Source organism: Phacochoerus africanus, chromosome 8 (genome assembly GCF_016906955.1).
Source record: "Phacochoerus africanus isolate WHEZ1 chromosome 8, ROS_Pafr_v1, whole genome shotgun sequence".
In the NCBI taxonomy this organism is placed as follows: domain Eukaryota; kingdom Metazoa; phylum Chordata; class Mammalia; order Artiodactyla; family Suidae; genus Phacochoerus; species Phacochoerus africanus.
The window spans coordinates 167843792-167868582 of NC_062551.1; the positions used below are offsets into that span (position 1 = coordinate 167843792).

General features: G+C 51.2%; 1 protein-coding gene and 2 long non-coding RNA genes across 4 annotated transcripts in view; 1 reads left to right on the top strand and 2 right to left on the bottom strand.

Moving 5' to 3' along the window:
* The window catches only part of SLC2A1 (solute carrier family 2 member 1), a 25740-nt gene extending 17798 nt beyond the window's left edge, over positions 1 to 7942 (top strand). For both annotated transcript variants that reach the window (XM_047789450.1, XM_047789451.1), the window contains exons 3-10: positions 2562 to 2722; positions 2881 to 3121; positions 3718 to 3880; positions 3973 to 4160; positions 4417 to 4521; positions 5007 to 5108; positions 6280 to 6483; positions 6876 to 7942. In XM_047789450.1, the coding sequence (XP_047645406.1) occupies positions 2562 to 2722; positions 2881 to 3121; positions 3718 to 3880; positions 3973 to 4160; positions 4417 to 4521; positions 5007 to 5108; positions 6280 to 6483; positions 6876 to 7076 (1365 nt within the window). In that variant the 3' untranslated portion in view covers positions 7077 to 7942. The remainder of the gene's footprint in view (positions 1 to 2561; positions 2723 to 2880; positions 3122 to 3717; positions 3881 to 3972; positions 4161 to 4416; positions 4522 to 5006; positions 5109 to 6279; positions 6484 to 6875) is intronic.
* Positions 1 to 24791, bottom strand: part of LOC125132337 (uncharacterized) — a 50251-nt gene that overhangs the window by 14239 nt on the left and 11221 nt on the right. The window lies entirely within an intron of this gene.
* On the bottom strand, positions 7785 to 12241 carry LOC125132338 (uncharacterized). The gene is made up of 2 exons (XR_007136208.1): positions 11931 to 12241; positions 7785 to 10107 (listed from the first exon to the last, which is right to left on the bottom strand). It is a non-coding gene; the product is annotated as an uncharacterized LOC125132338 (long non-coding RNA).

The window sequence follows — 24791 nt, forward strand, 5'->3', positions numbered from 1 at the left end:
CGTCGTCGTCGTCGCATGGCCTAAGCAAAGGGCTCAGGGGCCATGAAGGAGCTAGTCCTGGACAGGGCTCGGCCTCTCTGACCTGCTATCACACACAGGAGACGTAACTGGGGAGGCTCTGCTAACGCCTCACTTACGCATGGTCCTCGGCATCTCCAGACAGACCCTAGGAGAGGGTTCAGGACCCCCGCCTCACACCCCGCTCTCAGATAGTAAGCACTTGACTCTGCACACAGTTCAAACAAGTTCCGTTTTCTGACTTGACCCATTTTAAAACAATACGCGGAGAGTTACAGGAGATGAGCATCTGAACCACAGGAGGCAGGGGGATGAGAACTACAGGGTGCAAAAATGAAGTGCCAGCTAGGGCAGACACCTCTCCTTGCCCAGCAGAGAGCCCTAAGAACATCAGTGCCCCGGCGCCCTGCTCGTAGGTCTGGTTGCTCAGGGCGGCGAAGTGCAGGCGACGGGAGGGAGAGGGATTTGCAGCCCAAGGACGGGCCCCTGAGCTCAGACGAGGGCCATTTGTGTGGGCAGTTCCCTTCCTCAGGACAGTGCGCTCTGCAGAGCCTGATGAGTGGAGCATTTCTGTTCCCTGCCAGTCCTTGAAGAACACAAGCACTTTGGGTTTGTCTTGTTGAAATCTGCTTCTCCGCCCCTGGCAGAAACAGGGGCTTCCGGAGGAGAGCCCAAGGGCCTTTCATCTCCTCTTCCATCCACTCACCAGGCGTTCCCGTATCAGCTCTGGGACAGGCCCTGGGTGAACCCGCTGGGGTCGCTGCCCTCGGGGAGGACAGCTTCCTGGGACCCTTTGAGCTGGATCTCAGAAAGTGTCAGTGAGGTCAGGCAGGGCGGGCCCTCCTGGAGGAATAACCATGGAAGGTGGGGAAAGGGCGCATGGTAGGGTGAAGGTAGAGGAGGTGGGGAGGTGGGTGGCACTGATAGCTGGCAGGAGCCTTGATTTTGGACTGTGGGATGCAGGCTCAGTTAGCTCTTGCCAGTGGCCTGCACCACCCCTGGGTCAGCATGAGCACATGGTGAGGTCCCTCGTCTCAGGGGTGACACCGAGCGCCATGTAAGCACTGCAGGCCTGTTTCATTAGCTCCCCACGGCGCTAGGAAGTCGATATTGCTGATGTCGTCATTTCAGATGAGATGGTTCGCTCTGGGTGGCAGTGGAAACGTGTGGCTGAGCTAAGAGCTGAACCCAGTTGTGTTCCGGCTCCTAATCCCTATACACGGGGCAGCTTCCCTGGGACAGACAAGTAGCTCACCAGCGCTGCCTCTCCCCAACTCCCCCCGGCCCGCTCCGCCTTGTCAACCTACCCCAACCCCTGGAGTCTGGCCTCTGTCCGTACCTCCAGACCCAGGACAGACCATGGCAGGAAAAGGATGGTTCAAGGCCAAGGACCCGCAGCAACTGTGGGCCTTGGTTCTCCCTTTGGCCGTCCTGGCGACTCCCAGCCTCCTCTTCTGCTAGACCCCTGGGGCTCGGGAGGGTGGAGGAGATTGTACTGCAGGAGACACTGCACACTGCTGTGTGCACATGACCTTGCAGCAGGGAGGGGTGCCGCGGGGAGGTGAGTTTGAGCTGCAAGCGATGCGTGGAGGAGGGGCGTGCAGGTTTGTGACTGGCTGAAACCGGGAATATTCAGAGTGTGTGAGCACGAGTATGTGTGCGTGATGGTGTGTGTACACAGGAAGCTGTTTCTGGGTACACTGGGCCTGTCCCCAGCTCCGCATGAGGCTGGGTGGGTCTGGCCGGTCTCGTGGCCCTGGGCGTGTATCTGCGCTGCCTGGGAGCAGGGCGAGTATGTGCAGGCAGAACTGGTGCTGCCCGCCTGCCCTGTTCGTTCCTGGGCCTGCGCGGCCGCGGGGCCCTCCCCTTGCTGCGGTCGGAGCAGGAGGGCAGACCTGTTCTGGGACAGGTGTCTCCAGTTCCTGGAACTGCTTCCTTGTCTGTGGCTTTCCCTGAATCGCCCAGCTGGGCACCTGGGAGAGGGGACAAGGCCATGGGTTCTTCAGCCAGGAGGAGCTGGGCCCAGGGATAGAAAGTGACAGCCTGGCTCTCACAAGCACGTGTGTGTGTGCAAGGTGCTCACGCTAGGCCCTGAGTATGAGGTCAGGGCGCCTGCCCTTCCCTTCCAGGGTCTCTGTCCAGCTGTATTTCTTCCCCAGTGGCGGGCGTGAAGTGGGGAGATGGCCAGGGTGGCAGGAGCTGGGGCCTTAGGCACTCTGAGGAGAAAAGCGGCACGTGGGAGGAAGCACTTTCTGAGCCTCTCTCTGCTGTGCCTGAATTTCTACCGGTCACTTGCCATCATCTCCAGAAAGTCCTGGTGAAACCGCAGGGCACTGGGAACCATGCCTGGGGGCAGTGTGAGAGTTTAGCTCCTTGTTTTCTCAAACAGGAGGGGCCTGACTCGAGAACACTCAGTGAGTTCGGGGCTGGGCCTGGCTGGCCCCCTCCAGCAGCCGGCGGTAAATGGTCCCTCTGACCGGGGAGTGCGAGGGAGAGGCACACTGGGTCCCGGCCTCGCCCACCACGCTGCCTCTGCCCCGCAGGTGATTGAGGAATTCTACAACCAGACGTGGCTCCACCGCTATGGGGAGAGCATCTCGCCCGCCACGCTGACCACACTCTGGTCCCTCTCCGTGGCCATCTTCTCCGTCGGGGGCATGATCGGCTCCTTCTCTGTGGGCCTGTTTGTGAACCGCTTTGGCCGGTGAGCAGAGGGGGTCCTGGCCCTGCCCAGGGAGTCCCAGACGAGCGCGGGCGGTGGGGGGCCTTCCCTGCCTGCTCCAGAGTGTTACCTCTGACCCAGCCCCTGAGGCCTCCAGGGGGATCCAGGGGCCCGCCTGACCTCTGACCTCCTCGCCCCAGGCGGAATTCCATGCTGATGATGAACCTGCTGGCCTTCATATCTGCTGTGCTCATGGGCTTCTCCAAACTGGGCAAATCCTTTGAGATGCTGATCCTGGGTCGCTTCATCATCGGTGTGTACTGCGGCCTGACCACGGGCTTCGTGCCCATGTATGTGGGGGAGGTGTCCCCGACGGCCCTTCGAGGGGCCCTGGGCACCCTGCACCAGCTGGGCATCGTCGTCGGCATCCTCATCGCCCAGGTAAGCCCCCAGCCACAGCTCCGGGCCCTCCCGGGTGTGCATCCAGATCGCACCCCTCAGCCGGCCTCCCTCCCGCAGCCTCGCAGGGGAGCCTCGGGACACGTCCCAGGCACAGCACTCCGCACCCTTCTCCCGGGGGCCCCGGTGGGAGGGCGTCCCAGCGCACTCGGCCCTGTGTCCCTTCTCTTCACCCTGCGGGCCCAGCCACAGGGAAGCCCACCAGTTTCTCAGCATGCTGGCTCCCGCCGCCTCCAGGCCATGATGGGCGTGCACGTGGTGCACGTGTACACCCCCCTCTCAAGGCCTCCCCGTCCCACCTTGAGTGGCCCTGGGGCAGGGCAGCAGCCCGCGGGGGCCCCTGCCAGACACCTTCAAAGCCCTGCCGTCTCTTCCCCATGTCGGGCGGTAGGTCCTGCTTCCCCCGGAGGTTCAGAGAAGTGAAGCTTCACGCTAGCGCAGAACGAGACTCCGACTGGAGCCCTCTTTCCAACGCAGTGGCTGGCACACGCAGGCGAAGGCCGCCTGGGTGGAACGGGTCGAGGCGTGGCGCCAAGGCAGGGCCCTGACAGCCGCTGCTCCGTCCCTGCCTCCCGCAGGTATTTGGCCTGGACTCCATCATGGGCAACGAGGAGCTGTGGCCCCTGCTCCTGAGCGTCATCTTCATCCCGGCCCTGCTGCAGTGCGTCCTGCTGCCCTTCTGCCCCGAGAGCCCCCGCTTCCTGCTCATCAACCGCAATGAGGAGAACCGGGCCAAGAGCGGTACGGCCGGGCCCTGCCCCTCCCCGCCCCCCACCCCCGGCCCTGGCCGCCTCCCCGCGCTGAGCCACCCCACCTTCCCTCCGGCCCCCCAGTGCTGAAGAAGCTGCGCGGAACGGCAGACGTGACCCGGGACCTGCAGGAGATGAAGGAGGAGAGCCGGCAGATGATGCGGGAGAAGAAGGTCACCATCCTGGAGCTGTTCCGCTCGGCCGCCTACCGCCAGCCCATCCTCATCGCCGTGGTGCTGCAGCTGTCCCAGCAGCTGTCGGGCATCAACGCGGTGAGTGCCCCTCGGCCAGCCTCTTCCGGGGCCCCAGCCGAGCCCTGGGTTCAAGTGCGTGCTGTGGACAGGTCCCACGCTTACGACAGACGAGCCCCTGCCAGGGGAGAAGCTCTCCCCCAGATCCAAAACCCGTAAGGGCACTGGTGCGGTGTCCCCTTCCTGCCTTCCTCACTGTGAGTGTCCCCACCCGTGGGGACAGAGGCCGCGGGCGGACCGCGGCGCCCGGCTCACCCCGTGACTCCCCTGCCCGCAGGTTTTCTATTACTCCACAAGCATCTTCGAGAAGGCGGGCGTGCAGCAGCCTGTGTATGCCACCATCGGCTCCGGCATCGTCAACACGGCCTTCACTGTCGTGTCGGTGAGTCTGGGAGCCTCTGCATCGCTGCTGATACCCATCGGCATCCAGGGTCCAGTTCGGGGCCTCGGGGCCTGGGGGCCTCATGGCTGAATAGCAGCAAGTACCGTGAGCCGGGCATGCGTCACGCGCTCCCTAAGTGCTCTCCCATTTCATCTTCAACAACGGGTCACGTTCATCGCTCGTATCAAACAGCTGATGACACCGATGCTCAGAGAGGCGTGACGGCTGGCCCAAAGCCGCAGCCAGCATGCTCAGCTGTCTGGCTCTCGGGGGCCGCCCTCACTCCCCTCCAGGTGCCGGGCTCTCCAGCCCCCCGCCGGAGGACCTGTGAACCCCCCAGGCCGAGGCGGTACTGTCTTCCTTCCACCTCCGTCTCTGCAGGGCCCCGTGGCTGTCCCTGCCTGTGGGGTGAAGGAGCGGAGGGAGGGAGGGATGCTTCCGGAGGGACTCCGGGTGGCGGCAGCACCGACACTCTCTGCCCACAGCTGTTCGTGGTGGAACGAGCCGGCCGGCGGACCCTGCACCTCATAGGCCTGGCTGGCATGGCGGGCTGCGCGGTGCTCATGACCATCGCCTTGGCACTGCTGGTGAGTCACCACACTGGCGGCGAGGTGGCAGGGGCGGGTGGCAGCTCACATGGGCACCAGGTCCCAAAGTGCCCGTCTCAGCCCCAGCCCAGCCAGCAGCACCCGGAGGCCAGGTGGTGACCGCCCCCTCCCTAGTTCTGCACCCGAAGCCACCCCCGCCCCCACCCCCTCTGGCTCCTAGGCTGTCTCCTTCTTTCGCACTCACATCCTGCCTCAAACCGGCTCCCTCCTCTGCCTGACGTTTTCTCACCACAAGACCTCGAGGTCCCTCTCCCCGGAATTGCTTTGCCTAATACTGACTCTTCCAGAGTCTTCTCTGCAGCCTCAGTTCCCTTTAGAACTGCTCTGAAGTAACACCCTCTTGACCACAGGGGCTGGAAACCTCCCTCATCTCACGAAATGCTCAGGATGCACAGGTGCAGTTAGGTCACTCTTCCCACTTCTCAGGCAAGGAAGCCTTTCCCCGGTGGACTGAGTGATGCAGAAGATAATGGATGAGGCCAGAATCAACCTCAGATCTGCTGGTCCTAAGCCCGAGTCTGTAACCTCTGTGACAACCCTGTCCCGGGCGCTGCACACACTTACCCATCCGGGCAAGGAAAGCCCTAGTACACTCACTTTACAGCTGAACTAGAGCTTAGAAAGGGCAGTGCTGGACGAGGGGCCAGCACACCCACCGCAGGCACTGAGCGTGGATCTGGGATCTGAACAAAGCCCAGGTACTTGTCTACCGTGGCCGCCTCCAGAGTGGTTCTGTATGGAACCACGTGCCTGCTCGGTGTTGGCCCTGAGCTGGGCGCCTTACAAGCCCCCTAACACTCGCCCCCGGCAACACTCTTCCCCTTCCTCCCACTGTACACAGACCGCTTCGCGGCCAGAGCAAGGGGACTGCAAGGGCCTTTTGGCACTTCCCGCATGCACACGACGTGACCGTCCCTGGGAGGTGGGCACAAGCTCACAGGCGTCCTGCAGGACTTAAACTGTTTCGTTCAGATGAGGAAACCGTGACCCCCAGCACAGGGCACCTAAAGTCACACAGCAAACCCAAGATCAGCCCCAGGCCTCCTTCCTTCCAGCCCAGAGCTCTTAGCACTGCCCTGGGCTCCCTCTGCATCTTCTGAGGATCCATCACAGCCCAATCTGACTTTCCTCCCCTCTCTGTCCTCAACAGGAGCAGCTGCCCTGGATGTCCTACCTGAGCATCGTGGCCATCTTTGGCTTCGTGGCCTTCTTTGAAGTGGGCCCTGGCCCCATCCCATGGTTCATTGTGGCCGAACTCTTCAGCCAGGGCCCTCGCCCGGCTGCCATTGCCGTCGCTGGCTTCTCCAACTGGACCTCGAATTTCATTGTGGGCATGTGCTTCCAGTATGTGGAGGTGAGTGCCCCCAGGATCCCCACCCTCGGCGTTTCTCTGCTGCCCACTAGGACCCCACAGTGCTGTGCAGAATGCTCTCCTGGCACTGGAGTCATGCTGGGGAGGAAACAGGCTCAGAAGCCCAGGCCACACCACTAAGAACCCCGACCTCCACGCCAGGGTTCTTCCCTTAGCTTTGAACTGTCGCCTGTCCTGCTCTGCCATGGGAACCTGCTCCTGCTATGTGCCGGGCGCAGGCAGGGTCTCGCATCATCGCCGCCGTAGTGCTCCTGGGTTGTAGGCGGGTGTCCCTTTTTCAGCTCCAAGGCCCAGAGGTAGCGGGACTTAGTCGAGGACCTCCGGCCAGGATGTAGGGTCAAGTCCCCAACCAAGTGTTTCTGTGTGGTTTTCAGCAACTGTGCGGCCCCTACGTCTTCATCATCTTCACGGTGCTCCTGATCCTGTTTTTCATCTTCACCTACTTCAAAGTTCCCGAGACCAAAGGACGGACCTTCGACGAGATTGCTTCCGGCTTCCGGCAGGGGGGAGCGAGCCAAAGTGACAAGACACCCGAGGAGCTGTTCCACCCCCTGGGGGCTGATTCCCAAGTGTGAGGTGCCCCGCACCCCCAGCCCGGCCTGCTCCCAGCAGCCCAAGGATCTCTCGGAGCACAGGCAGCTGAATGAGACTCAAACTGACAGATCTCAGCAGAGCCGGGCCCCGGGCTCCTTCCTTCAGCCAGCAGCGATGTCCAGAAGAATGTTCAGGGCTCTGCGGCTCCAGGAGTTTTAACAAAAGCAAGACTGTTGCTCAGATCCATTCGGACAGGCAACAGGTTTTATAGTTTTTTTATTACTGATTTTGCTATTATTTTTGTATCAGCCAGTCTCCTTTACCCACATCCCACGCTTCACCTTGGAGGGCTCAGTGCCTGAGGGTGGGGACCGAGCTCTGCCCAGACACTTGCCTTCCCCACCAAGCTAATCCGTAGGGCTGGACCTGTGACCCCAGGACACACTAATCGAACTATGAACTCAGTCTTCTACCCCGAGAGGTGGCCGTGGCCACTCCCTTCCGCGGGTCTGAGTCTTCCCACCCAGGGGCCAGGCTCCATTAGGATTCGCCCGCTCCCATCCCTCCCTGCTCAAACACTCTGTTTAATCTTCCCTTGCCTGAGACCAGTTGGGAGCACTGGGGTGCAGGGAGGGGAGGGGAAGGGCCAGGGCTGCCAGGTTCCAGGCTCCCTTGCACTGAGGGCCAGACGATCACCATGGGAGGCTGAGAACTCACTACTACTCAAGAAGACACGGACACTCCTGCCCTGCTGTGTATAGACGGAAGATATTTATATATATTTTTTGGTTGTCAATATTAAATACAGACACTAAGTTATAGTATATCCGGACAAACCAACTTGTAAATACACCACCTTCCTCACTCTGTAACCCACCCAAGTAGATAAAGATGGCTGGTTTTTAGAGACGTGGTTCTGAAATGCTTGTGGGTTGAGGGGAGGCAGATTTGCATGGCAGTGGGCGAGAAGCAGCTAGGAGAGCGGCTTCGGACTCTGGCTCCGAGGTCCAGTCACTTCCAGGCGCCTTTGAGCAACCTCTACTGCTTAAAAGTCCGTGTGGCCCTGTCACCTAGAGGAAAGCGGAACGCCTGGCACCCGAGGCGGCCCTACTCTCCGTCACATGCGAGGGCTGTTCTTCAAAACTGATGGCTGGGCGCTGACCCTGATGCTCAGGCCCTTCGATGCAGTGTCTTGAATGTGAAGTAGGTACTGTCTCTGCATTTGACAGGTGCAAAGAGGTCATGTGCCTGTGGTCTCGCAGAAAATGTGCCAAAACCCCAGCTTTTAACAATGACACTACACAACCCGACCCCGACACACACCCCGCCATCCCCTCCAAAGCAAAATGAACCGTGTTCACTGAATGGGCAGAGTGAGGTGTGACGCTGCCTTCTCTGCTGTTGCATTGGGAATGTCCCCTCTGATCCAGCCTATAAGCTACTGCATACTCTCCAAAGGACTTCTAACCCCCTTCACCCATCCCAGAATTTCAGAAGCACCTCATTTGTCCCTTTCCTGTGGCACTGCACTGTACATACCCTTCCGGCTTTACCACAAGTTCCTGTTTCTCTCACTAGTCTCAATATCATGGAAAGTCAGTTTGGTTCAACTGGGTTTTCAGTACTCAATACAGAGCTTGGCACAGAGCAGGCACTCAGAAAACAGCTGATGAAATAAAAGCACCAAGGACATTGGTCCCTCGAGGCTTCAAAATCTGAAGTGGCGGTGGATTTGTCTGTGGAAGCCTTCCTAACTGCACACAGAAAAAAAATGTAAGGTCTGCTCGGCATGAAAACGGTTGTAAGAGAGGGTGAGAAGGGAAAACAGGTACATAGGAATGACCTCACAAATAGGGAGTGAGGTTCAGAGGGGTTGTGCCTTGCCTGAGCTGGAGGCGGGGTGGTTAACCCATTAATGGCTGGGGCCAGGTGTTGGAGAAGGCCTTAGCACCTGTCTCCAAAAGGCTTCTGTTGAAAGGAGTTGCTCTTAGGCTTGGCAGGACCCCCAGGAGTGATATAGGGAGTGATAGGGCAAAGAGTCAGGAGCCCAGCCTGCTCTCAAAATTCTGTGGTGGCCTGGCCGCCGTTGGCGCCTCTTGTAAGGAAACGACTAGGGGTGGGGCTGGGGCAAGCTAGAGCTTAAGGATGCAAAGCAGATGAGGTCAAGGCCCGGAAGCACCCCGGCCTCGCCCCAGCCCAGAGCTCCAGACACTGGTGTGAAAAGGCCTGTGAACCTCCTCTCCGGTTCCCGCTCCTCGCTGGGCTTGCACCACTGTGCGGGTGCCACCGTTTCCCGAACTGCGAGGTGCACGCAGGCTGCACGCAGGCGCCAGGGGACCCGGCCCGCCCCAGCCTCGGCCCGCAATGCCCCGGGAAGCACAGCTTCCGGTGCCCTGAGGCCTTTTCTCTAGGGACCGCAGTCCACCGCGGAGGTGGAAGATTCGGGGGCCGGGGCGATCTTCCATCCTTCCCAGACCCTGACTGCGCTGCTCCAGGGCCGGCCCGGCTCTGGCTCCCTCCCGCGGCTAGCCTCCCTGGTCGCCTAGCAGGAGGGGCGAGGCTGCGCGGCCTCTCCACCAATCAGAACCGCAGCGTTGGCTGGTGAGGGGCGGGCCCCAGGCCCCCACCAATCATAGCCTGGCTGCTCTGGGCGGCGGTCCAGGCCGCTGCACCTCTGACATCAGGGAGGTGCGTTTGCTCCTGGAGCGGGCGACCGCGCCGAGTTGGCGCTGACGTCCTGGGGAAGGTGGCTCACCTGGGATCCTTACGTCTACGCTTTGTGACGAAGGGGTAAATAAGTAACGAGGCTGCTCCCCAGACCCCCTTCTTGACAGTGCTTAGCTCACAGATGGTTCTGTGAGATCCTTTATCTGACACCTCGGGCTCACCAGTCTCCTCTCCTTGGAAACCTGGGTCAGGTTACCCCGCCGGACTCCACGACGTCCTGTATCACCTCCGTCAAAGCCCTCCCCACACTGTGCAGGAGCTGACTGTCCTTCCACCAGACTGGGGAGGCAACTGCTAAGTCATTCCTCTGTCCTCAGTTCTCCCCACAGGCTCCGATCAGCATTGCTGGATGAATGAAGTAGAAATTAGGCTCAGATTCCACGATCTGAGTTCTCCCAGTATGGTTTTAGGTATAAAAATCCAACAATTCAGAATGTGTTCTTAATAACGGGGGGCAGCATATCAATTCTCTACCGTAACACCCGCTTTTTGAAAGTCCCCTCTCTCATTCAGTGATTTTCGCTTCTTAGGTCTCTTACGAATCTGACCCCTTCCGGGCGTTGCCATCGCTGGCCCTAGTTGCGACCGCTCGTCGTCTCTCTGGAATCACTGCCGCACATTTTTCTCTCTGCCTCCTGTCTCTTTCCTTCCTTCTCCACATTGCGATCTTGATGACCTTTCTAAAAGGCGAATCTAGTCATATCTCTCTTCTACTTAAAACCTTTCCTGGATGCCCATTTCCCTCAGAATCATGTCCAGCTTTCTTAGCCTGAAAGATTCAAAGCCATTCGCAATGAGTTTCTAGCTCTCGGCCGCTGCCTCCTCTCTCACCACTGCCCCCTAATCCACTGCAGCCATCCTCCAGGCCCTGATCATTCTGTCCGCTGATCGCCACACGCCCCTTCCCCTGCAGGCCTTTGGGGTTCCCTCCATACCTATTGCCCTCCCACCTGCTCATGTGTTTGCATCATTACCCAAGGAGTTGGCTGAGGAAGTGCCTACTGGAGACGGCTCACTGATTTCTTGGGACACTGCTGCCAACTTGTGGCTGGTGGGTGAACATCTAGGTCAGGGCTAGTTTTGTTTGTTTGTTAAGGGCCACACCCATGGCATATGGAAATTCCCAGAGGAGAGGTGGAATCTGAGCTGCAGCTGCCCGCCTGCCCCACAGCCACAACAACTTGGGATCCAAGTCGCGCATGCGACCTACACCACAGCTCACAGCAATGCCAGATCCTTAACCACTGAGCAAGGCCAGGGATGGAACACTTGTCCTCATGGATACTACTTGGGTTCCTTACTGCTGAGCCACGACAGGAACTCCCAGGTCAGGGCTAGTTTTAACCTCTACCTCTCCTGGGTTCAGAGAGAAGTGACTGCTTTGGAGATAACCCTTCACTGGTACGATTGCAACAAATCCATTTGTCCCCAGCACCCTGGAGCGACCGTCCTAAAGCAGTGTCTGACCACATTACTCTACAGCTTAATGTTCCCTGCTGCCTCACGGCGAAGCCGGACTTCCTTCGCCCAGCTGGCCCGTGGAGACCTTATCTACCAAAATGCTCCTCCGACACCCTCAGACCCAGCTAAGCTGGCACATTCAGTGTTCCCTGGACAGCTCCTCGCCTATCTGATCTTTGTTTTTCTTTAATGATTTTTGTTTTTTCCCTTACAGTGGGTTTACAGTGTTCTGTCAATTGTCTACTGTACAGCAAAGTGACCCGTTCACACATACATATATACATTTTTTTAATGATTTTAATTTTTCCATCTAACTTAAAACTTTTTGTTCAACTCCTTTTTCTCTCCAGGTCTGCCTAGGGCTTTGTGATCTCAAAAAGACCAAATTAACTGTGACTTTCTCTATGAAGCCTTTGTCCATCCCTTCAACTGTTAATTAACTGAATACACGCTCTTTGCCAAACGGTCTCCTAAGCTGTGTGGCGTCTTGGAAAGAACGTGGTTTCTAGAGTCAGAGAGAGCTGATTTCAGATTCTGGCTCTGCTGCCTAACTGAATGACCTTGGGCAAGTCACTTCGCCATTCTGAGCTCCAGTTTCCTCATCTATTGTGATATTAAGATGAAATAAGATAATGTGTGTGTAACACAGGTGTCGGAGTTTCTCCGCAGTCCCTCTTGCACTCCCTTCGTAAAGTCTGGTTACTCACCCCCAGGGTTTCCGTGAATCCAGGGATGTTTCCCTTCCCAGATCATCTCTGTCTCTGGTATCAGGTAGGCACCCCCTGAACCACATGGTGCAGAGTTCCCAGGGCAGGCTCTTTCCGGTCATGGGCCCAGATCTTTTCCCTAGTTTCACATCATTCATTTACTGAGTACCCACAGGGCACCAGGCATTGTTCTAGTGCTGGGGATACAGCAGTAAACAAAACAAAGATTTGCTTTTATGAAGCTTACATTCTGGTGGGGAAAACCAGCAGTCAACAATCAACAAATGTATAGTAGGAGTTCCCTTGTGGCTCAGCAGGTTAAGGATCCAGACTTGTCACTGCTGTGGCTCTGGTTATAGCTGTGGCACAGGTTCAATCCCTGGCCTGGGAACTTTCTCCTGCCAGGCATACATCCCCCCCCCCCAAAAAAAAAAGTATAATAAAGTATCAGATTGTGATTTGTATTATGGGGAAGAAAAAACAAACCAAAGAATAGATGATGACAGACATGAGGGTGGCTGGGCCAGGTGATTTTAGGTGAGATAATTTGAAGGTCTCCCTGAGGGAGGGCATGATATTTGAACAAACTTGAATGAAATGAGAGAGCAAATCACACACATAATGTGGGGAAAAGGCTTTTCTAAGCCAAGAGAAAAGCAAGTCCAAAGGTACACAGGCAGGACCATTCCAGTGTGCCGAAAGCAAGGAGGCTCGGGTGCCTGGACCAGGGAGACGGGGAGATGAGGTCAGAGAGGGGGCAGGATGCTCAATCACGTAGGGCCTCATGCGTCACATGAGGACTTCGGATTTTGGTTTTTAACGTAAGAAGAGGATTCCCAGTTTTGATATGTTGTTTGTGCTCATTATAATACGCAGTTATGTCCAGCAGGTTAGTTATCATAGGGTTAGTGAACAAACCCACCCTCCTATGACGTACTTTGCAACTTGGAAAGGATCAGCACAATTCCCACATTGCAACACGTATCGTTTTCTATAATGAAAACATCCTTGTAAGGTGACAACAACCCATAGAAGATAACTATGAAAACAAACCTCTGGCTCTTACAGAAATTTCATTGTCTTTTCCAGCAATGAGTCTTAGAAATTTCAGTTGCTCTCCAAGGCAGCAATAAGTATGAAAAATAAGTATAAATTTGACCCAAACTTTATAAAAACTAGGAGGCAGATATTCTCTCCCTCCCGTCTCTAAAAAGAGTGCACAAGATCTCCTGGTGTTTTATACTCGCTTCTTTTTTCTTTTTTCTTTTTTTGCCTTCTGTCTTTTTTTTTTTTTTAGGGCCGCACCTGCAGCACATGGAGGTTCCCAGGCTAGGGTTCTCATCGGAGCTGTAGCCACCAGCCTACGCCAGAGCCACAGCAACACAGGATCCAAACTGCATCTGTGACCTACACCACAGCTCACGGCAACGCTGGATCCTTAACCCACCGAGCAGGACCAGGGATCAAACCCGCAACCTCATGGTTCCTAGTCGGATTCGTTAACCACTGAGCCATGACAGGAACTCCCTCTTCTTCTTTTTTTCCTTTTTAGGGCACCGCATGCAGCATGTGAAAGTTCCTGGGCTGCCAGCCTACACCACAGCTCACAGCAATGCCGGATCTTAAATCACCAAACAAGGCCAGGGATGGAACCCACTTCCTCATGGACCCCAGTTGGTACGTCTAGAGTTACCGCCAGAGTTAACGACTGAGCCACAGTGGGAACTCCCCCATCACTTTCTACTGGGTTTTTACAGAGGTGGGAGTGGGGCTGACAGGGGACACAGTTAACAACAAAACCCCTACTGTGGTGTTAGATGAGGCAAGACTGAGTTGGGGTACTCCTGATGTGGAGCTTGAGCATAGAAATGGTACAAATTAGAAGCTGTTGCTACTTTCTAGACCTTATTTCTCCATCCCCGTCATATCTTCGAGCTTTGCTTACCACTGGCCAATATTATAGCCAGTCTTCCTCAGAGACGCCTACCGAGGAAGCCAGGGTGAGTGCAGGCTTCTCTCCTGTCTCCACTTGGAAGTTACTGTTTACGGCCACAGCGATCCCTGGTAGCCAAGTTTCTACCTTTAATTCGATAATAGCTGGTCTTTAGATAGTGCTATTTGTCAAGCATGTCCTAAATAGGACATCTATGAACCCACTGGATCCTTACAGACGGCCCAGGAGGCAGATACTGCTATTATTATGCCCACTGTATAGATGAGGCACCTGCAGTCGGGCCATCCACAAAACCACACAGAAGTGGCCTCTTCTTTCCATTCACGGCTATGGGCTGATGTGGTCTACCTGCCTCCTTGCACTCAAATCAAAGGGAAAAACCAGGTCTTATCTCCCATTACTCTGCTGGGTGAAGCAGCAGTTATTATTTCCATTTATTGCTGAACAGATCAAGACATCAAGAAGTCAAGCGGTTCTTTTCTTGTCACCTCATCATCCCCAAGGGGCAGTGCTAGGTGCTCTCTGCCAAGCACAACTGCTTGGGCACACGGGTAAGGGTGTGATTTTGAAATAGGAGGCAGTGTTTTTTTGTTTGTTTGTTTGTTTTTGTCTTTTGTCTGTTTTTGTTGTTGTTATTGTTGTTGTTGCTATTTCTTGGGCCGCTCCCGTGGCATATGGAGGTTCCCAGGCTAGGGGTTGAATCGGAGCTGTAGCCACCGGCCTACGCCAGAGCCACAGCAACGCGGTATGGATCCGAGCCGCGTCTGCAACCTACACCACAGCTCACGGCAACGCTGGATCGTTAACCCACTGAGCAAGGGCAGGGACCAAACCCGCAACCTCATGGTTCCTAGTCGGATTCGTTAACCACTGCGCCACGACGGGAACTCCCCAAGGAGGCAGTGTTTTAACCTAAGTAATGCCGCATACTGGCCCAGACCTCTCTTAGACTCAATTCGTCTATCAGCAAAATGAGGACAGTAAGTGAATCTCCAGCACGGACTTGTGAGTATTGAATAAGGAAGGTCTTATGGTACCTGGCTTATAGCAAGTGCTTCTTCAATGGTTACTGTAATTATTTTGTGTTTGTTTTTGATTCTTTTTAAAATTGCAGTATAGTTGATTTAGTTTCATTACTATTAGGACCATTATTATCATTATTATTTGTCTTTTTGCTTTTTCTAGGGCTGCTCCCGCGGCATATGGAGGTTCCCAGGCTAGGGGTCAAACCGGAGCTGTAGCCACCAGCCTACGCCAGAGCCACAGCAACGCGGGATCCAAACTGCATCTGTGACCTACACCACAGCTCACGGCAACGCCAGATCCTTAACCCACTGAGCAAGGGCAGGGACCGAACCCGCAACCTCATCGTTCCTAGTCGGATTCGTTAACCACCGTGCCACGACGGGAACTCCAGTACCATCATTATTATTATATCATTATACAGCCAAACTATGCTGGTTCTCTTAAGAAACAATTAGATCAAAAGCAACTGGGTCAAAAACGGTACATTGGCTTGTTTTTTATGTTGGGGCCATAGGTGCTAGCGCTTGAGCAAGCTTCCGCCTTCGTTTTATACTTTCCGAAATCAGGTCTTCCTCTTCGAGACATACCTCAAGAGGCAGGCTCTAATGGGGCTATTTTATACCAGGACGTTTGTGGAGAAAGAACTGTTGTTCTCTGAGTAATCTGAGATACCGAGGGTTCCCCTCTCCACGGTCATTTCACTCTTCTCACCCAGGTCTGGGATGATGGCTCCTCCGGCTGGATGGCCCGGAGGCTGCGCGCTGCGCAAAGAACGCTCGCCTGCTGTTGAAGGCTCTGTGCTCTCTGGCCTGACTTTTCTTTCACCCTTACCTCCTGTTAGTACCCTAGCAATCTGTAAACTCTCTTGATTTAGAGTCTACTTTGATGTCAGGATAGCTACCTTTGCTCTCTTTCGGTTACTATGTCCAGGGAATATCTTCTTCCATCCTTTCTCTTTCAGTCTACTTGTGTCTTTGGATCTAAAGTCACGTCTCTTGTAGAGAGCATATAGTTGGATTATGTGTTTTTTATTTATTCTATTAATCTCTACCTCTCTCTCTTCTTTTTCTTTTTAGGGCCACACCTGCAGCATATGGAGGTTCCCAGGCTAGGGGTCAACTTGGAGCTGCAGCTGCCGGCCAATGCCAATGCCATGGCCACGGCAACGCAGGATCCAAGCCACACCTGTGACGTACACCATGGCTCATGGCAATGCCAGATCCTTAACCACTGAGAAAGGCCAGAGATCAAATCCGCATCCTCATGGATACTAGTCAGGTTCTTAACCTGCTGAACCACAACGAGAACTCCCTAGTCTCTGTCTTTTGATTAGAGAACTTAATCCTCTTACATTTAAAGTAATTCCTGGACTTCTCTGGCGGCTCAGCAGGTTAAGGATCCAGCACTGTCCCTGCTGTGGCTCTGATTACTGCTGTGGCACAGGCTCAGTCCCTGGCCTGGGAACTTCCACATGCCCAGGCGTGGCCAAAGAAATAAAGTAATTCCTAATAAGAAAGGACCTGCTTTTGTCATCTTGCTCTGTGTTTCCTACACGCCCCACAGCTATTTTGTCCCTCAGTTCCTGCGTGACTATCGTGGTTTTGTTTAGGTGATTTTTTTGTAGTAAAACATTTGCATTCTTTCCTCACTTCCTTTTGTGTATATTCTCCAGCCCTTTTCTCTGTGAGTACCACGGGATGTACGTTTACTACCCCAAACCACAACACTCTAATTTGGATTTATCACAGGTTCACTTCAAAATACAGAAGCTCTGCTCCTTCACATCCCCTTTTGGTGGCTGATGCCACAGGATCACATCTTTATATCCTGTGTGCCTCCAAACATGAACTAGTAATCCTTCCAAATGCTTTGGTCCCTTAGATTACATCAAAAATAAAACTTGGAGTTACGAACCAAAGTTACAATAATACTAGATTTTAGGCTAATAATTGTTTTTTTTTTTTTTCGTAAATGTATTAGGCTCTGAAGTCATGTCAAAAATGAAATATGCAGTTATAAACCATTGACAGTATAACCAGCTTTTGTAACTGCCCATGTATTTACTTTTATTGAGGTTTCTATTTCTCTATATGGTTTCATGTTCCTGTCTAGTGTCCTTTCATTTCATACTACAGGGCTCCCCTGGGCATTTCCTGCAGATCAGGTCTAGAGAGCAAAAATTCCTTCAGCCTTTGTTTATCGGAGAATGTCTTAATTTTCCCCTCACTTTTGGAGGACAGTTTTGCCAGATATAGGATTCTGGTTCACAAAGCTGTCCCTGGAACACTTTGAATATACTGGCCACTGCCTTCTGGCCTCCAAAATATCTCATGAGAAATCTGCCAAAAATCTTATTGAGGATCCCTCATGTGTGAGGATTTGCTTCTGTCCTGCTGCCTTTGTATCTCAGTCTGAGTCTCTTTGAGTTCATCTTTCCTGGAGTTCATTGAGATTCTTACATGTTTCTATTCATAATTTTTATCCAATTTGGGACATTTTCAGCTACTGTTTCTTCAAATATTTTCTCTGCGCCCTTCTCTCTTCTCATTCTGGGAGTCCCACAATACATATGTTGGTCTGCTTGGTGTTATCCCACAGGTCCCTTAAAGCTCTATTCACTTTTCTTTAATTTTTTTCCTTCTGTTCTCAGACTCAATAATTTCTATTGTCCTATCTTCAAGTTAACTGATTCTTTCTTCTGCCTACTCAAATGTGCCTTTGAATCCCTCTAGTGGATTTTTCATTTCAGTTATTATACCTTCTGCTAAGACTAGAAAAGAAAAAGAATTTCTTTTGGGTGTCTTTTTAGGTTTTATATCTCTTTATTGATACTTCTATCTTATTCATACATTGTTTTCTTGACTTTCTCCACATTTTCCTTTAGTTCCTTAAGCATCTTTAAGACAGTTGTTTTAAGTGTTTTCTGGTAGATTTTCCATCAGACTTTTTCAGGGAAGTTTCTGTTGATTTATTTTTTGTTTGAATGGGTCATGGTTTCCTGTTTCTTTGTATGCCTTGTGATGTGGTTTTTGCTGAAAACTGGACATTTCAATCTAATAATGTGCTAACTTTGGAAATTATAATCTCCCCCTTCCCCAGGACTTGCTGGGGTTTTTTGCCTGTTTTATTGTTGTAGGCTCTCTCTGTACCAAGAATCAGCATGACATGTAAACTTAAGGTCTCCTCAGGTCTTTTCTGGGCCTACATCTTTCCCTGAGTGTGTGTGTGGTCACATTCTAATTTTCCTTATATATGAGTTGTTTTTGAATGTCCTAGACTCTATATGTCTGGGCCTCAAATGGAGAAAAATTAAAATGAAGGGCAGAAAAAGAAGTACTGGTCCTTTAAATCCCCTGGAAGTCACTTGAGCCAGGGGAGGAGTGGCTTGCAACACAGAGGGAAGTTGCAACAGCAACAGCTGCCCTCCTCTTTGTTTGCACCTCTGTGATCAGAAGCAGAAATCAGCAGTCAGAGTACAGATGCTTGTGTTTGGAGGAGAGTATCCTTCCTGCTCACCACAGCTCCTACTAGCTGCGTGTAGGTTACTCCAAGAACATGTGTGTATTGCCTGCCATGGGGCTGGGGTGGGGGATGAGTACCTACTACTGTGCTAATAACTGAAATTGACTGAAATGAACTGCATTTGTCATCCAAGCCTCCCCTGGAAGTTAGTTGCAAGCCTTCAGTTACATCAGACAGATTCTGCCAGTTCAGTTGTTGTCTCGGTGGGGAAACAGACTCCAGGTGGTTCCTACTCTGCCATCTTCCCAGAATCCTCTCTCTATAATTCTTTTTATACATTGTTGGATTCTACTTATTAATGTTTTGTGGAGGATTTCTGCATCTATGTTCATGAGATATATTTCTTTTTTTATAAGTTTTTTTGTTTGTTTGTTTTTGTCTTTTTGCCTTTTCTAGGGCTGCTCCTGCAGCATATGGAGGTTCCTGGGCTAGGGGTCTAATCGGAGCTGTAGATGCCGGCCTACGCCAGAGCCATAGCAGTGCGGGATCCAAGTCGCATCTGCGAACTACACCACAGCTCACGGCAACGCCAGATCCTTAACCCATTAAGCAAGGCCAGGGATCGAACCCGCAACCTCATGGTTCCTAGTTGAATTTGTTAACCATTGTGCCACGACGGGAACTCCCTACTTCTGAAGTTTTCTTTTTTGAAAGTCCTTTGTCTAGTTTTGGTATTAGGGTATTAATGCTGATACCATAGAATGAGTTAGGAAGTAGTCCCTCTTGATTCTACCTTCTGGAAGAAATTATAGAAAATCGATATAATTTCTTCCTTAAATATCTGGTAGAATTCACCAGTGACGCCATCTGGGCCTGGTGTTTTCTGTTTGGGGAAGTTTTTTAAATATTGATCAATTTCTTTAATAAATATAAGCCTACTCAGATTGTTTGTTTCCTCTTAATGCGAGTTTTGATAGTTTATGTCTTCCAAGGAACTAGGTTATTAAATTTGTGGGTACAGAGTTGCTCATAAAATTCCTCTATTATCTTTTTTAATGTCCATGGGATCAGATGTCCCCCTTTTCACTTCTGATATTAGTGATTTGTGTCCTCTTTTTTCTTAGCCTAGCTAGAGACATATCAATTTTATTCACCTTTTCAAAGAATGAGTTTTTGTTTTGTTAATTTTCTCTATGGATGTCCTATTTTCACTTTCATTCGTTTCTGCTCTAATTTTGCATTGTTTCTTTTCTTTTCTTCTGCCTTCTTTGGATTTAATTTTCTTTTTCTAATTTCCAAATGTAGAGCTTAGATTATTGATTTTAGATCTTTCCTCTTTTCTACTAAATTAGATTTCTCATATATTTATATTTATAAACACATGCATATATATTCTTATATATATATTTCTAATATATTAGATTCAATGCCATCGAAGCACTGCTTTTGCTGTGTTCCACAAATTTTGACAAGTTGTATTTTCATTTAGATCAAAATATTTTAAAATTTCTCTTGATGTTTCTTCTTTGGCCCATGTGTTGTTCAGAAGTTTTGTGTTATTTAAAGCTTATTTACTACTTTAATTTCCATGTATTTTGGATGACAGAGCTATTTTCCTGTTGTTGATTTCTAGCTTAGTTCCGCTGTGACCTGAGAGCACCCACTCCATGGTTTCTCTTCTATTCCTGAGCGCTCCAAGCTGTGCCAGCTTGGGAGAAGGGCTATTGCGGGTGAAATGAAATGGTTCCTCTCATCTGCTTCAATGCAGCTGTTCTTGGCTTTTAGCTTGTCTGGGTACTGCGACTTCTTCACTGGTTTCTGGAAGTCTCATAAAGGCGTTTTGGACTGCACACTGTGAGTCAATGTCTCTGCCAAGGAAGGAAGTCTGAGGCTTCCTATCCCACTACCTTGCTAACATCACTCCTCTCGGGCAGGTTAATTTTTGTAAAGAGTACACCTGGAAGCTAAGGCTCTTTACATAGATGCCCTTTAAACTAAATATGCTCACATACCCCTTGGAAAGTTTTTGTGAACCTCTAGGAGTATGCATATCCAGTCTGAAGACCGCTTTTCTGGAGGGCTCAGATTGAATATTCTTCTGGCTTCCCTTGTGATTTTGTTTGCTAACTCTGCCCCTGTTATGCCAACAGGGTGCCAGCTCCCTATACAGGGTCTCTTCCATCCCCAGCCTGGGACATCTGGGTCAAGAAGAGTATCTGGCAGGCTTTGAGGGATGAGTGATGGGCAGCTGTCCTGGGCCCACAAATAGCAGCAGGGGTTCCATTCGACCAGGAAGACAGGCTAGTCCCTCACCCCCCTCAGGCAGCTCTCCATGTCTATCTCAGACCCACATACACTGAGATATGTGTCATGGTGCTGCCTGGGGTCCCTAGTCTCTCTCTGCAGGCAGGCAGAGGGGAAACGGAATGAGCTGTTCTCTCACAGAGCATTCTGAATGGCTCCTTCTCCAGCTCTGCTCCTGTTTTCCCACACTTCCTAAGGAAGCCGTCTTCTTTCTTCTGAATGACCACAGTCAGGTTTTCGGCACGGGTACAGTTTGATAAAGATGTCCTTCCTCTGAACAGCATGTGCAAAGCATGGTCAGCTTCATTTCAGTCTCAAGCTTAGGCATCCTACACACCCTCCCTCTGGAACTGAGCAGTACCCTTTCCGTGTCTGCAGATATACTGCTCTGGGACAATGCTCCATTCCTTTGGGTGTCTGGAAGCAGGGCCTCTGCTTTGTTCCAGTTTGCCCCTTTGTCTATGGTCTTGTGAGCATTAAGGTCTATTTATGGCTAGGTTCTTCACACTCTGAAGCGGTGGTTTTAACCCTACGTCAGGACCTGGACCTAGTCTGGAAGCCTCTGACCTGCTTGTCCCCATGCTCCAGGCCTTGAGTATCAGGAACTTGATGGGGTGCTCAATAAATGGAAACGATGAAACTTAAACCCAACCAACATTCCACATGATAACCCCAACCCTCTCCAGGATGCCACCCCTTACCAAGGGCTCTATGGTGGCCCATTCTAACCTGGACCCGGGACAAAACCAAATCACAGTAACCAACACCTTCCACCTAGACTGGCTGCTCCGTGAAGGCCACTGGAACACTGTCCCCAACAGGAAGCAGCCTAACACAAAGACGTTATCAAGAAGTGTCTGGCGCATCTGATGTACTCTCGTTACTCCACACAGCTACCACCCACAATACCATCGGGACACGTCCCCATCTTGCCATCTCGCTTATTTCTTTTCTGAGGTTAACAAACCCAGGCTCCTGCAATCTGGTTTAATTAGACAAGTCCCTGAACAACTTTTATGTCAGTCACTGAAGAGAGGCAAAACAGATATCCCTGCCCTCAAAATGCAATCATGGGAAGAATAAAGGATACACAGTTAGGTTCCACTGTGGTGTCGTGATTCCTGGCCAAAAGAAAGGCCATATAACGGCAGTACGCGTGAAGGATATAGTGAGGCATCTCAAGAAACTGAAGAGAAAAGTTTGCCCACCACAGTGGAATCTGTTTTTGCTGCCTATCATCCAATCACCCATCCTCAGGAGGAATGTTCTCTCCCTACTCTCAGCCCATATGTTTGTGGCAGATTTGACTCCACCACCAACTTGGGGGAGGGGGGTCAACCTGCAACTCCAGGCATGGCCGTGAAAACATCACATTTCTGGAGTTCCCGTCATGGCGCAGTGGTTGACGAATCCGACTAGGAACCATGAGGTTGCGGGTTCGGTCCCTGCCCTTGCTCAGTGGGTTAACGATCCGGCATTGCCTTGAGCTGTGGTGTAGGCTGCAGACACGGCTCGGATCCCGCATTGCTGTGGCTCTGGCGTAGGCCGGTGGCTACAGCTCTAATTCGACCCTTAGCCTGGGAACCTCCATATGCCGCGGGAGCGGCCCAAGAAATAGCAAAAAGACAAATAAAATTAAATTTAAAAAAAAAATCACATTTCTTAAGTCACGATGATTAGTTCCAGAACAGACCCATGGCTAATCACAGTCAATGAGAGGCAATGACCCTCTTGCGGGAACACTGGGGGAGAGGCAGCCACATTTTTAAGCCATACTTGAGTCCAGAGGGAGAGCTCCAGTCACCTTGCATCATGAGGGGAAAGAGAGCCTGTCTCTGAAGGGAGGCAACACAGACAGATGGATAGAGAGACGAAGGGTTTAAGTCTATGGCAACCCAAGAAATGGCAAAGACAAAAAAAAAAAGTCTATGGCAACCCAAGTAATAGCAAAGACAAAAAAAAAAGTCTATAGCAACCCTGCCTGAAGCCAGAATTTTCTGTTAACACGAGCCTTTACTGTCTCTTTCCAAGCTGAAATTGACTACTTAGATTTAAAGTCAATCTACAATGCATATCAGCAGACATTAGGTCACTTCAAAACATTTTATTTAATTGTTCTGAAGCGACGGGACTTTTCCGGAGGCTGCCATCAGGGAAACCACATGACACTAGTTAAGAGCACAAGCTTGTTGTTGTTGTTGTTGTTGTTTAGGGCTGCAACCACGGCATATGGACGTTCCAGGCTAGGGGTGGAATCAGAGTTATAGCAGCCAGCCCACACTATAGCCGCAGCAACACGGAATCCAAGCTGCGTCTGGGACCTACACCACAGCTCACGGCAACGCTGGATCCTTAACCTGCTGAGCAAGGCCAGGGATGGAACCTGCATCCTCATGGATACCACTCGGGTTCGTTAACCACTGAGCCCCGACGGGAACTCCGCCAACAGCACAAGCTTTCAAGCCAGACACACATGGAGCTGATTACTGGTTTTTTTCCTTTTCTTTCTTTTTTTTTTTTTTTCTGGCGGTGCCTGAGGCCTGCAGAAGTTCCCAGGCCAAGGGATTAGTCCAGCGCCACAGCAGTGACCTGAGCAACTGCAGTGACAACACCAGACCTTAACCCACTGTGCCACAAGAGAAATCTGACTCCTGGTTTCTTCCATTTCTTCATCAGTTAAATGCAGATAATGACAGTGTCAATGTGATTTTTTTTTCATGGATGAAGGCAGTTTTTTTTTTTTTTTTTTTTTGCTATTTCTTGGGCCGCTCCCGCGGCATATGGAGGTTCCCAGGCTAGGCGTTGAATCGGAGCTGTAGCCACCGGCCTACGCCAGAGCCACAGCAACACGGGATCCGAGCCGCGTCTGCGACCTACACCACAGCTCGCGGCAACGCCGGATCGTTAACCCACTGAGCAGGGGCAGGGACCGAACCCGCAACCTCATGGTTCCTAGTCGGATTCGTTAACCACTGCGCCACGACGGGAACTCCAGATTTTTTTTTTCAAGGCTAAGGGCAGACTACAGCATCTTGGGTTTTAAATTAATATGAGATTTTTTTCATCTATAAACGCAAAACCCTGGTTTAATTAAAGACATAAAAGTTCAATTTACAAAAATATTATTCTATTTATAAGTTGATTATACAAGAGTAATGATTAGGTTTAAGGGGATCTTTTATCATTGTTCAGATACTCAGGTAGAACAATCTAACCTCTGTTAGGGATTCCCTGGTGGCCTAGCAGTTAAGGATTTGGCATTGTCCCTGATGTAGTTCAAATTCAGTCCCTGGCCTGGGAACTTTTGTATGCCATGGGCACGCCAAACAAACAGACAAAAACCCTCCTTTAAATAATTAATCCCATTCTTAAACTTATAAATTGTAATCTCATTGAGCATTAAAACCGAATTTGTAAATGTCATAGATTCTTTTCATTTTACACCCATCATATGCCTGCTCAATAAAGTTTCTTCTCTAATAAGCAAATTCTCCCCAAGTACTTAACAAAAATTTGTTACATACATATAAGATACAGATCTATTAGATCTAGTATTCTAACACTGGTTATAAACAATTAAATTTCTGTATACTTCAGAGGTCTGATCTATCAAATTAGGCTAATCTCACATTCTTCTTCAATATGCTATATTATTTCAAAATTACATTTTTGAATACAAACATACCCACACAATTATATTTAAACCCAAAAGTATTAATATGACAGGTTTGATTTATTTATCATCTCTATAGTTAATAACTCTAAGCTTTAAGGACTTGAAAACCACGTACTAAGAAAGAAGTTCTAGCATCTCCAGGGGGTTCAGGTTACTGGGTCAACAATGCACAATCATGATAGAGTTACCATGGGGCGGGGGGGACGCTGAAGTGACTGATTCAACAGTTCCTGACTGTGACACAGTTACCGTCTCAGGAGGGTTTACGTTGACAGTTTACATATGTTGAGGCTATTGGGTTGGCAATTTATTAGCACAGTGAGGTCACTATCAGTTAGATCTGAGACTGGGATGGAGGACCTGAGATGTGCAGGCTTCCGGGATTACTCTCCTTGAGCCACACATGGACACACGGAGCCATTCTTAGAGTCACCACAGC